Genomic DNA, 12,490 nt, shown 5'->3' with positions numbered 1-12,490 from the left:
CGGAGAATCCATCCGCTGTTGAGGTGTGGTGTCGCTGGATCTCGAGATCGTTTTGCACCGGTCAATGATGTCAGGTGAATGCTCTCAGCACGAAACTAAGCTTTTGTCAAGATACGCCCATCTGCAAGCTACAGGTTGGAGGCAACCACTTTGCATTCGACGTCGCCCATGGCATGTGTCTGTTCTCCGTTCCAGTCTCCTCGTCTAAATTTATGTACATTCCATCTCCATTGCCAATGTTGGATCAGAACTTGAGCGGCGGGGGAGCTGCACACGAAAACATATGTCAGCCAGGCGACTTGCACGTTGAGAATGATAGGGAGTGCTGCAGACTCACGGTCGAGGTTGGGGACTGGCAAGTTTCTCTCGTACTTGGATCCTGTGGAATATTGTCAGTATATCTTGCATCAATAGGTTATAAAGGTTGTGTGGGGCATACCTCCGGGGGCCGTTGGGGGGATATAAGGGTCGGGGTGCTTCCAATTCTCCAACAACTTCTCTGTCTCTTTCAACAGCGCCTGTAAATGTTCGTGAACCTTCTTGTCAGTTGCCATATCTCCTGTCTTCGGCATCAAGGGTCGTCGGATAGAAAGCGTACACGCTGTAGTCTGGGGTCGGTGACAGCCCGGTTCTTCTCAAACAGGGAGCGGATGTAGAGCGCCTGGCCGCGCCAGACATCACGGTGTACCGACCAGTCGAGCGCGAGCTTCAAAGAGCGGCGATAAAGCGACCTAGAAGACGATGTCAGTGGACGACCTGTGACATGGTATGGTGAGGATGTGGGGATATAACTGACAAGGCCGCCATCCGGGAGGACATAATGGGCAGCTTTGCGGGATCGTGACGTCGGAAACCTCGGTCAATCTGGGTTGCAGTGTGTTCGGCGCCTCAACCGCCGTGCTGAGCGTCAAGGCCCAGAAAGCAGATTCGAAAGATCAAGCAGCGTTAGTCCCAGGTCCAATAGCAGGGGGTGGACGAGGGTCGCGGACGTGGATATGAGGTCGTCGGGTTTGAGCTCAAATGACAAAGTGGATTGGAGGGAGCTTGCTGCCAAGCTGCAAGGTGTTTCTGCCTCAGGCCACAGCTCATCGTGGGTGACGGTGGCTCGCTGCTGCTTCTCCAACCCGAACCCGCGAGATGGGCTGCCGGAGCGGATTAAGCTGCAACCGCCCAAGCACCGGTCGGTGGGGCTCCCGACTGTCAGACAGCCTACCTAGCCAACGACGTTTGAGTCCCAAGGCGCTGACGTTCCGTTCCATATTGCCGAGCCCAGAGAGACCCGTGCGGCCCCGGTGAGTACTTTGGCCGCCACGCCAAAGCTGCTGCAAGTTGAGGTCACCAGACGGTTGGCGAGTGGAGGCCGTGCAATATGTTAGCCGTGATGCGCCGGCAGCGCCGTGGCGCCGCTCCCAGCTGTGTGCTTCGTGCAAGGATTGTGAGTCTGCCAACTGGACGCCGTAGCTATTTTTTTCCAACCTGGATTTCGGAAAGCAACCTCCTGTCTCAACGGCGCAATTCAACCTCTTGCCTACACATCACTCCTCGCTCTCAAGACTCCTCCCTCAACATCTCGACCAGCCCGTCGCAGCGCACAAGGTCAAATTCATCATTTGGTTGCCCAGTGCGGTCTTTACGCGACATATTTGTTTGTGACCTCACCCTGCCTTGCGCTCTTTCCCAGCCAAAAAAAACTGTTGACTCGAACCTCCCGCGTCTCTCTGCCGAACCCAGACTCGTGCTGCACCCGATCTACGAATTCCCGCAGTAAACAACCGCATACTCGTCCTAGCATACGCACGTCGACAATATGGTGTACAGAGGTCTCCGCCTTGCGGCTCGCGCTGCTCCCAAATTTGCGCTCTACAACAACAATACAGCCCTGCGACAACTGCCCCTGCAGTTCCAACATGTGCGGACATATGCCGACAAGATCGTCAAGGTGCCCCAAATGGCCGAGTCGATCAGCGAGGGTACTCTGAAGCAGTGGAACAAGTCAGTTGGTGACTTTGTTGAGCAGGATGAGGAGATTGCGACCATTGAGACCGACAAGGTACGCATAGCCCAGCCCATCAGGACTCTTCCGCGAACTCCTTTTGTGTCACTTGCTTCCGGTCTAACTGATATGCCGTAACGCAACAGATTGATGTTGCTGTCAATGCTCCTGAGGCCGGTGTCATCAAGGAGTTCCTCGCCAACGAGGAAGATACCGTCGTTGTTGGCCAGGATCTTGTGCGTATCGAGCTTGGAGGTGCGCCGTCGGGCGACAAGCCTGCCGCTGAACCCAAGGAATCGGCTCCCGAAAAGAAGGCCGAGCCTGAGAAGGCTCCCGAGCCCAAGCAGGAGGAGAGCAAGCCTGCTGCCTCTGCCCCTGCCCCTGCCCCCCCTAAACAGGAGACACCAGAACCCAAGAGCAAGCCCGCTCCAGCGGCCGCCCCTGAGAAGCCCGCCACTCTGGGCAACCGCGAGGAGAAGAGGGTACGATTATACTTGCACAATCACACTGCCAGCTAAGCGTGCCCTTTTGCTGACTGAAGCCCAACAGGTCAAGATGAACCGGATGCGTCTTCGCATTGCCGAGCGCTTGAAGCAGTCTCAAAACACCGCCGCTTCTCTGACCACATTCAACGAGGTCGACATGTCAGCTCTGATGGAATTCCGCAACAAGTACAAGGAGGAGGTTCTCAAGAAGACTGGTGTCAAGCTTGGCTTCATGAGCGCTTTCTCGCGTGCTGCCGTACTTGCCATGCGCGATATTCCTGCCGTCAACGCCTCGATTGAAGGTCCCAATGGCGGTGATACCATCGTCTACAGAGACTACGTCGACATCAGCGTTGCTGTTGCTACTGAGAAGGGTCTCGTTACCCCTGTTGTCCGCAACGCTGAGGCTATGGATCTTGTTGGCATCGAGAGGTCCATCGCTGAGCTGGGCAAGAAGGTACGTCTAAAATTACCATTTGCAAAAAAGCTCTGCAAGTATCAGACCCTAACATGGAAACTCTTTTAACAGGCTCGCGACGGCAAGCTCACTATTGAGGACATGGCTGGCGGTACCTTCACCATCAGCAACGGTGGTGTCTTCGGTTCCCTCATGGGCACCCCCATCATTAACCTTCCCCAAAGCGCCGTGCTTGGTCTTCATGCCACTAAGGAGCGCCCAGTTGTTGTCAATGGCAAGATTGAGATCCGTCCCATGATGTACCTGGCACTTACCTATGACCATCGTCTTCTTGACGGCAGAGAGGCCGTGCAGTTCTTGGTCAAGGTAAAGGAGTACATTGAGGATCCCCGTAAGATGCTTTTGTAGATGAGTATCACTTGCAGGGGTAGCGTCATTCACTTGTCTTTTCTGGGTTGAATGCGTATGTATAATGTAAATTATCAAAGGGCCTTTTTCACTGGCATGGTGCATCATGGGGCGTTTCCAATTAGATATGGGCATTTTTTGCAACTGGCAATGCCTGCTCCTACGTGTGTACCTCTGGGCTGTCCTGATCTGTCGGTATAAGTCGTGGGTTTGGTTTGACAATGGGACAAGGCGTGTGTATATGTGTATAATATGGCAGTGCTTTTGGTTGTATGCCTACACTGTGTATATGAGAACGGTAGAATCATAGCATCAAAACGAGTGTTTTACTTTGTCTGTGGCCATATCGTTGGTATCTAATTGATTCAAACCAAAACTCTGTTTCACCAATGACATGTGGTGACTTTGAAGTGTTTCTTTCAGTTTTCCAGACAAAACAAACGATCTCTATATATCAAATATCTTTCCCGGTACGTTATGGACAGGAAACGGAGATAACCACGGTTTGGAGGAACTTTGTTACCTAGTTACAGGCGGTATAGAAATAGAATATAGGCCTCGAGTATAGCAACATGATGAATGTTCAATAACCCCTAGCTTTTCTTGATTATTTTGTCGGGCCTTTGATTCGATGACCACCTTGAATTTTCCTGCACGAGTGTGCCGGGGCATGAGATTGATACGAAAAGCAGCTAACTAGCAACGGGGCAGATTCTCCCAAGCCCCCGTAATATAACTATACACAATAGCTTCGCCATAATACTTCAGTGCTTTCATCTTCACAAGGTTAAGAGGTCCAGCGTTGCTGTTTAGCTATATTCACTTTACTTCAGCCATACCCAGACCCAATGAACAAAGACTGCCCAGTTGTGTCTTGTGATGCCACTGTCAGGGAACTCGAGCCTTCCCTTCCGCGTATTGCTTGAAGCCTGCACGGTCTGGCTCAAGTCGCCCGACTTGTCTGTCCACCAATCCCTAAACCGGAACCCGTGTTTTCGGATATTATAACACAAGATGAGTAAAATGAACACCGGAAGCTATGACTGGTCAGTATCATGCGCTGCGTTGGCAATCCGCCTGAGCTCGAGAACTTACACTAATATAAGCAGCAATGAACTTGCGAATGTTGAAGGGCTCAATAAAGGCGCCTACCCCGTTGAAGAGGATAAGAACGACACAAGCAACTAAACCATAGCAAGCTTTGAGTCATTGCCCGTGGGACTTGTATGGATACCGAGGGTTGTCACGATCATAGCTCGCTGCCTGTGACTCAGACGTATTGGCGTATATTTTGGCATCTTCAAGTCTAGAGGTGAGATGTCAGAGCTGCAAATGGCTCAGAAATTCAACTTGTGGAAGACTCACGTCCGGAAAAAGTACAGATAGGTTGCACATATGGAGGTATAAACACTAGACACATTCATCAGTACCCTGGCGTTTTTCGCAAAAGGCTGACCTAAAATCTAGAAAGAAATCCGGTAAATATAGCTTTCACTTACACGAGACCTGTGCATGTTTCATTAGCCAGTCGGTCTCACTCGGGTTTCAAAGCATGCATGGTGAGATAGGGAAGAGGGACTTACAGGATACAGTGCAGTTGTTGGCTAGCTCGTCAAGTCTCTAATTGTGGCATTATGAATCAGCAGACGTCCACTCAGAAGGGCAGCAGTACTTACTGCCCCAACTGAGCCTTCACGGCCCATGTAAGCGACCATCATGATGGCACCTGCCATCAAAACCGCTCTCACCGGCGAAGACGTCTCGTAATAAACTCAGGGCCGGTCTGACCGCGAAGAGCCAGGGTATGCAAAACCCTCGTCGCGATATACATAGAGTTAATACCGCAAGTGAAGGCCGGGAAGACAAAGACTGCGTTGAAAAAGTGGGCAACTTTGGGCATGCCAGCCTCCACGACGACGATAATGAAAATGGAGCGTGCACCGACCGAGGTACTGTGGCCATTGATGAAAGGGTGGTCCATGGGGACAACAAACGATGCGGTGAGCATGGCCAGCGAATACAATGTAATGACACGAAGGTTGATTTTGCGAGCGGCCATTTTCATGCTCTCGACGTCACTCAATGCTCGGCTCTCTGCTGCTCTAGCTGCGACGATATCCATGCCGATATAAGAGAACATGACACTCGTGAATGTTGTCCTATGCGCGGAGTCTTAGCCACGTCAACGGCCAATCACGACAGATGAGTATCGTGCTTACCAGACACCTAGAAGAGTTCCCAGTGACCCTTCAATGGAATGCTCGACTTTCAGGTTCTCGTCCTTGGCGTTGTACACGAGGTTGAAAAACGAGTAAGGATGATTCCAATCTGTGTGGGTCGTCAGCCATGCCCTGTCCCGTTGGTGTATCAGAACTCACATCGAGTGCCAAGAGGTTCATGATAGTAGGCTTCCCCTCGAGCTTCGACGACGTAATGTAAGTAGCTGGCAGGCCGGAATAAATGGGGTAGTGGAAGGTGTAAACTGACGCTGAGCAATAGATAGAAAAAACATCATCTAGTCATCACCAATATGAGTAACACGGAGACAAAGGAATAGTGATAATCCGAGACACCAGAAGCTGCACCCACCATGATCAGTAATATGATAAACATGAGCTTTTGAAACAGCCGAAAATGTATTCCAATTCCCCAAACACCTTGAATGGCAGCATTAGTATGAGTCTGCTAGAGTTTCCGACAGGTCATACTTACTCGAACTGGAAACATATTGAACAATATGACCAGAATCAAAAACACGGATATCCACACGGCATTATCAACCCTCTGACCCACCTCTCAATTAAGAGAAGTTATTCCGTCATCATAACGGAATTTGATGGCATTCGATACTGCCACTAGCTGCTCACCAGCCAGCACAGCGTATGCAAACCTGTTTGCACACGGAGTTGTCAGGGTATGGGACAAGCCTTTACAGTGGCATATTCACTGTGAATCATGAAATACCAACCAATAGACCCACCCAACAGCAAATCCTACACCACGACTCATGAAACGGCGGGGAAATTCCATGACAGGGGCGTTGACCGGCATCAACGCAGTCATTTCACCCTGTGGGACGTCACGGTCAGTAGGTCGGGACAAATGACACAAAATAAATGGAAATTTTGAACTGACGAGACAGCTTATCACTGAGGCAATGACTAAATGGTTGTGTATGAATTAGCTTCATGCCATCGGGTTGAAGTGCTGGTTACAATCAAACATCTTACCTGTTCCCATGAGTATGTAACAGATAACTGCACCGCCAGGACCCGCGCTCGCAAGTGATCTCCCACTTCCTAAAAAAAGTCCTATGCCAGCGATTAATAAGTCCTCACCACCTATTCTGTTGAGAAATAGGGCACATACCATTGCCTATTGTGCTACCACTCAAAAGCCTTGGTTAGTCCGGTATTCGGGTGCAAAGAAGCACAGGCAATGACCCACCCAGAGAATGCGATCATCTAGATCCGTAACATCTAGTTAGTTGATATGGCGGCGATACCCGGTCGCGTCCATGTCCGGGGATCTTACGTTTATATGTCCAATACTCGCCTTATGAAACCTCAAGTGTCAATTAACAGGCATGAAAAAGGACATGAATTCTCCCTCCCAACATACCATAAGCCCTCTCCACGAAATTTTTTGGTGTCCCCGGGAGGGCTCGGGTCCTCGTAGCCATGTAGAGTGGCTTCGCCATCCAGCTGAGGGCCCCCTATGAAGATTTGAGGGCTCAATGCCTCTGGCTTTTCGTAGTCCGTAGCAGGTTGACCCGACCAGGACACAGATTCGCCAGGAATCATCCTGAAAACAAATCGGTCTAGTAGACTGAGTAAGTTGTCGAACGTTCTGGTAAGTGGAATCAGGACGTGATCAAATCGTTGCTTGTCCTGGATACCACCATGTTTCCAACACCTGGCAGGGCTGGTGACTGAATGGATACTAATGGTTATTATAAATTTGCTCCTTCAGCAAACTGGGATTCCAAGTGGTGTGGAGCATGGCAAAGCGTGTTGGGTGCTGCATTATAATCATGGGGTTAAAAATACGAACGAATCAGGGCAGGAGCAAACAAACCCAGCACGGCAATCATGCAACATTCTAAAATTGCCGGGTTCAGCTCATATTTGCCCGCAGTGTATCGTGGGTGGCCAGCGAACACATCGGGGCAATAATAGCCCTTTCTTACTTCTTCAGGTTGGTAGCCGTCTCCGACGATGGTTCTTCGTGCTTCCTTGCACAGTAAAAGGCATGGCCAGCTAAGACATGACGGCCATTGGTCTGTATCATGTATAGGAGGTATCGAGGTACAGCAGCGGCATCTAATACGGGATACGACAGGCGGTCGAGATGTAGGCCATGGCAACCACTCAGAAGCTGAACAAGGTCGCTATCCGGCATGTGGGTTCAGATGTGGGTGACCAGAAGTGGCACGGTACCTTCAACGGTGAAATGTAGATGCAAGCAGCAAGCCACACCAGAGGAAACTTTCCCCTGCCAGTGCTAGCGTTCTTTTGATCTTCATGCCAAGCCTCAACTGTCCCATGTCTCCACACCTAGTGTAACTCTCTATTTAGCTGTGGCAACCTGATAACTAGGTCCCTTGAGTTCCCAACCTATTCCATATTGAACCACAGGTCTTGGAGCCGGCTCAGAGAGACTCGCACAATAGCCACAGATGAACCAAACATCACACATGGCTCCTTTTTCAACCCTTCATTAGTACGGCGAGTAGTAGCTTCTCCTGACAACTGTTCCGGGCTCGCATCGTATATGTTCACTTTGTGCACCACCGTGAGATGTGGTTGCGAGCCCAGCCACTTACATTCCACAGACTTTCACCCCCTCGTGCTTCTTGTTCCTGTGCACCCTGCCCGGCCAACCCCAAACCAATGGAGGGGACCACGGCATTGCTCAGATGGTATTCCACCCCCTCCCACCAAAGCCGTAAACCTAGTCCTTAGCTTCGCTTTGGTGGCCGGGTACAGACTCGTCCTACCCCTCCCCCCTTTCTCAACTGCCTATCATTTCCCAATTTCTGTCCCGAATTTACCCTGTCCTTCCGACTCATTGTGCACTTCAGGACCAACAACTCTTGGAGATGTTGACATACAGATGAAGAGCGAAAACAGCCCAATCGAAACAAGATTAGGCTTAATCATCGGTAATCAGCTGGGGAAGGCATCTGAGAAGTGCGAAGCGGCGGTGCCCTCCCCGCAGCCCCCGTGCGCACCTCGTGAGAGGCACCGCCATCACCTTCGCCTTGCCTGCCCTCCGTCCCGGCATATTATCTCCAAAAGCCCGGTGTCGCATGACTATGGCTAGTACAATGCCTTCGTCGTTATTCTTGCCGCTAACGAATGTCTGGAGGGCATTGGTCCTCCGGAGTGATGTTAATGACATCGTCTTGGAGCTGCTTGGACGCTTCTCTCTGGAAAGGATGTACGCAGACGCTTCCGACCGGGATACGTACCAGCAACTGGTGATCACTTTGCTCTCACAGCTCAAATCTATATTCGATATCCAACGGCTGACCCTCTCCGTCGACAATGTCCACACCGCTTGGTATCTGGGTTTTCTCGTCAGCTGGGAGGTGGCTCTGCGGTCCGTTGAGTTTGTTCTTCAAACCATCAATGAGAGTCGCGAGACCATCTGGGAGAACCGTTTGCTGCGAGAGAGATATCTGGCCGGTTTTCTTTTGTCCAGCCTTCGCGTCCTGACGTACGCTCGCCCCATATTCACAGTTCTTCCGAAAGCTGGTGACCTTCGGCGACCAGGTGACTAACCGTCCCTCGATAGTCTTCACCCCAAATCCCCAGCGATCCAGCGATCTCGAGACCGCCGTGAGCGTTTTTCTCGCATTCACGGTCTCTTGGAGCAGGTTTTCGATAGCTTTCCTGGCCCGAACTCGTTTCCACTCGCAGCTTGCAAAGAGATCACTACCCAACTCCACCTTGACCCTGACAGCTTGGGTCTTCCCCCTGCATTGGCATCCGGACTACCAAATTTGGCATCGCAGCTGGTAGGGGGACCAACCTTTATACTACCTCGCACTTCATGGTCCGTCATCCGCTAACCCGAATGTTGTCTCGTAGTCTCCGTTCCCCCCTGGTCTTCAGCCCGCTGCTATCGCCGACATTGTGCCAGCAGGCTACTCTGGAGACTGGCTTGTAAAATATCTAGCATTACGAGACGTGTCGCAATTCGTAGTTGCCGCCTCAATCCAGTATGCTGCCAGCAAGGAGACTCGAGAACTGCGTCTCGAGCATTCCAGAAATGCGGTTCTGAGTGCGCTCGATGCCTTACGTATCCCCCCCCCAATTCTCCCGGGTGGAAATGGTTGCAACACTGAGCACTATTTTTCGTATAGTCTTACCCGACACCCTGGACCTATCTCATCAAGACACCGCAGGGATCTGTGTCGAGGAATGCGAACTGGATGCATTGGATGCTCTATTCGCGAGGCTTGTAGCCCGTCAGGCTATTCACCACGTCAGTGACCGGGAGATGGTCCATAACATGTCTCAGGTTATCAGAAACATTGCTCTTCAGGACACAATCCCAGTGGGCAGTTCATGCCGAATCAGCGGCCTGGTCTGTACTCTGTGAATTGCCCGGAATGTCACATCATAGGTGCATCTCAGTTGAACCCAACGGACATCAATACTGTTAGTCTTACTTCTCTTTTTTTCCTAGGTCACGAACCCCTCTCTCTCTTCCAAGGTGGCTAATCGCTTTCCTCTGCAAGCCCACCGAACATGGTCATGTTGCTAGACAGCTTCCACCCAAAACAAGATGCATACACTGCGGAGAAGCCATCACCATTGCACGGGAGATATCAACAGTACGGCAAACCTGGGAACTACTGGAACCACTCCGTCTTGATGCTGACACCGTCAGCCTGGAACGTCATTTACCCACACAATTTCTACTACGGCCGCCCAAGCCACAGACGAGCGGCTTCACGTCACTAGAATACGGCAATACACTCGGTATAGGAGCTGGGAAATTGGGCGGACACGAAGCCTATGGCTCTTCGCACCAACCAAAGATGGTCCTTTCCAGCCCTGTATCCATAGATCCCATTGGCTCTCTGTATACTGGGCTTCTGTCGCCTCAAAGTCTCAATCACTCCCAAAGCCCATTACCGCTACGTCATCAATAATCACAAGCAGACAACAGAAGCAAACTTTCGGACCATCATGACAAGCTTGATCCAGCCTTGCTAACAGATCGGCCCACCTTCTCCCACGACTCGCCTATATTTAAACAGCTGCAGCATAACACAGATGAGGCTTCATCCATAAACACCCCGAGATCTGTCCCCGTGGTAACGTCGGCGGAGAAAGGAAAGTCGAAATGGAGGCTGAAGTTTACAACTAGCAAAAAACCACCTGCTGGCGTAATAGCAGACTCGAGTTCCTTGTCTTCGACTACGCTTGAAGCCCAAAAAGCTCGAGGAAATCACTCTGACTCCCCTTATCATCCAGAAACATCAAGGGAGAGGGAAATCGTTGAAGAATATCAATGTTACTCTTTCGCAAAGCTCTACCCTTGCTCTATTTTGGACTTAGCTGCTCATACATGTGTGGGATGTTGCCACTTCCCCTCCCGCCATGATGCGCCATTCAGCCAGAGAGCACTTGTATCCTGGCAGCCATCGCCAGGACTCATTTAGCATATGTTATTGGAACAAGGGATCAGAAACTTACGGTTTGCATTACCATCGTTCTCCATTTTCGACACAGTCTGACGACTTCTTACAGCTGCGTATTGTGAATCTTGTGCAACCTACCGTCTCAGTTATAGAGTACCGCATCCCATCCACATTATGGGCAAAAGCATTAGCGATTGACCGAGAGGAAAACTATGATGTTTTTGCCTTGAAGAAACGCACAGTGGCATTCTTTCAGGATGGGTTCACACTTCTAGCGAGCACAAGAAGTTCGAAAACGGGCCTAATGCAGATATTTTCTTGGCGATTCCCATTTCACGAGTTCCAAGAGCTGGCAGCCTGCCGGTATTTAATCCCACTTCACGAATCAGAGGACAACGGTTTGTCCGCGGCCATATTTCGACCTGGATCGGATGGCGAGGAGACGTTGGTTTGTATTACGACTTGGACCCAATTCGGCACTCCTATTTTAATACAGCCGCAGGACGGACACAGGAGTGAGATTAAAGTTGACGGGTCTGGTAAATTCACCAAACTAGGAACTAGAATTCAGTGTGCTGCCTTCTCCCCCTCAGGCCGGGAGCTAGTCATCATTAACGACAGAGGTTACGTTTTTCAAGTGTCCAACTTGAATTCCAGCCCCATCGATACCAGAAGAGTAGCTAACTCGAAGGAGCTTACTGCAAAAAGTGAATTGTTCGCCATGTCATTTGTGACCATAGCGGACGAGGAAAATGTTCTGGTGGCATGGGTTGATTCGGCGAGAGCCACAGGCTGGATTAAAAAGATACCCATGACAGGGAGGGTAAGTAACAATACCCCCTTATGGCGTGGAGAGAAATGAGCTGAGATTGTCGATTTTAAACAGGCAAATTTCGCATGCCCTGATACATCTGGATTATTATCTGGGCCATCATCATACTGTGCGATGAAGGAATTTATGGGCCCACCAGTTGAGCTTGCTGCTATTGAGAGGACCCGCGAGCTGCCAACGGAAACAGACGGTGAATATAACTTCAAGTCTGCTACAGTATTGGGTACCTCCTAACTCATAAACTGGAAACCCAGCAATGGTAGACAATCATGATTTTTTTTAAATTGCTTCAATAGTAATGTAGTGATGTTTAAAGTTAGCTGTCACAACCCTGGTATATGGACGGGACTAACGATTGGTTGTGGAACCACGGGAGCAGGGACCAGACGGGGAAACACCCAGGAGAGCCAATCACAGTGCAGGAAGAATGATCAATGTGATCAGGACACTGATCAGACTAAGCAGAGCGATCAGTGTGATCGGGGTACTGATCAGACTGAGCACGACTCAGGGGAGGTCTATATATACAGAGGAACTGGCTGGTGTAGATAGACAGTTCCGCAGTATGCAATTCAGATTGTATTCACGGTATCTTGTGTTTACATTGAGACATGTTGTGTACTGTTTAGCTGCACCGAACCAATTGTCAGAAGTTACCTTCAACCCCTATCCCTTTCAGAGGTTCTATACAGGGGTT

At 50.4% G+C, this 12,490-nt stretch overlaps 5 protein-coding genes across 5 annotated transcripts; 2 read left to right on the top strand and 3 right to left on the bottom strand.

Moving 5' to 3' along the window:
- Positions 1-63: 63 nt before the first annotated feature.
- Positions 64-1,097, bottom strand: QC762_505380 (uncharacterized protein). The gene is made up of 5 exons (XM_062890962.1): positions 797-1,097; positions 599-731; positions 440-518; positions 338-379; positions 64-267 (listed from the first exon to the last, which is right to left on the bottom strand). Exons 1-5 carry the CDS (start codon positions 817-819, stop codon positions 245-247), a joined length of 300 nt encoding a protein of 99 aa, XP_062742109.1. The 5' UTR covers positions 820-1,097; the 3' UTR covers positions 64-244.
- A 57-nt stretch (positions 1,098-1,154) lies between these two features.
- On the top strand, positions 1,155-3,631 carry KGD2 (2-oxoglutarate dehydrogenase complex E2 component). The gene is made up of 4 exons (XM_062890961.1): positions 1,155-2,050; positions 2,140-2,475; positions 2,543-2,935; positions 3,008-3,631. Exons 1-4 carry the CDS (start codon positions 1,808-1,810, stop codon positions 3,302-3,304), a joined length of 1,269 nt encoding a protein of 422 aa, XP_062742108.1. The 5' UTR covers positions 1,155-1,807; the 3' UTR covers positions 3,305-3,631.
- Positions 3,632-3,931: 300 nt separating this feature from the next.
- Positions 3,932-5,037, bottom strand: QC762_0080450 (uncharacterized protein; the record flags this gene model as incomplete). Its single annotated transcript, XM_062883900.1, has 7 exons — positions 3,932-4,341; positions 4,400-4,488; positions 4,552-4,610; positions 4,670-4,714; positions 4,804-4,810; positions 4,888-4,924; positions 4,981-5,037. 7 exons carry the CDS (start codon positions 5,035-5,037, stop codon positions 4,129-4,131), a joined length of 507 nt encoding a protein of 168 aa, XP_062742107.1. The 3' UTR covers positions 3,932-4,128.
- Positions 5,038-5,048: 11 nt separating this feature from the next.
- QC762_0080440 (uncharacterized protein) lies at positions 5,049-7,750 on the bottom strand (the record flags this gene model as incomplete). The annotated part of the gene is made up of 4 exons (XM_062883899.1): positions 7,382-7,750; positions 6,926-7,324; positions 5,524-5,632; positions 5,049-5,463 (listed from the first exon to the last, which is right to left on the bottom strand). Exons 2-4 carry the CDS (start codon positions 7,002-7,004, stop codon positions 5,049-5,051), a joined length of 603 nt encoding a protein of 200 aa, XP_062742106.1. The 5' UTR covers positions 7,005-7,324; positions 7,382-7,750.
- Positions 7,751-8,001: 251 nt separating this feature from the next.
- On the top strand, positions 8,002-11,823 carry QC762_505330 (uncharacterized protein; the record flags this gene model as incomplete). The annotated part of the gene is given in 9 exon segments (XM_062890960.1): positions 8,002-9,025; positions 9,104-9,326; positions 9,400-9,610; positions 9,675-9,868; positions 9,877-9,972; positions 10,053-10,458; positions 10,480-10,892; positions 10,937-11,017; positions 11,071-11,823. Coding segments are annotated over 9 exon segments (2,787 nt in total). The 5' UTR covers positions 8,002-8,615.
- Positions 11,824-12,490: the final 667 nt, after the last annotated feature.

The sequence above is a fragment of the Podospora pseudocomata genome, chromosome 5 (genome assembly GCF_035222375.1).
Source record: "Podospora pseudocomata strain CBS 415.72m chromosome 5, whole genome shotgun sequence".
NCBI lineage: Eukaryota > Fungi > Ascomycota > Sordariomycetes > Sordariales > Podosporaceae > Podospora > Podospora pseudocomata.
This window is presented reverse-complemented; position numbering and strand designations above follow the sequence as displayed.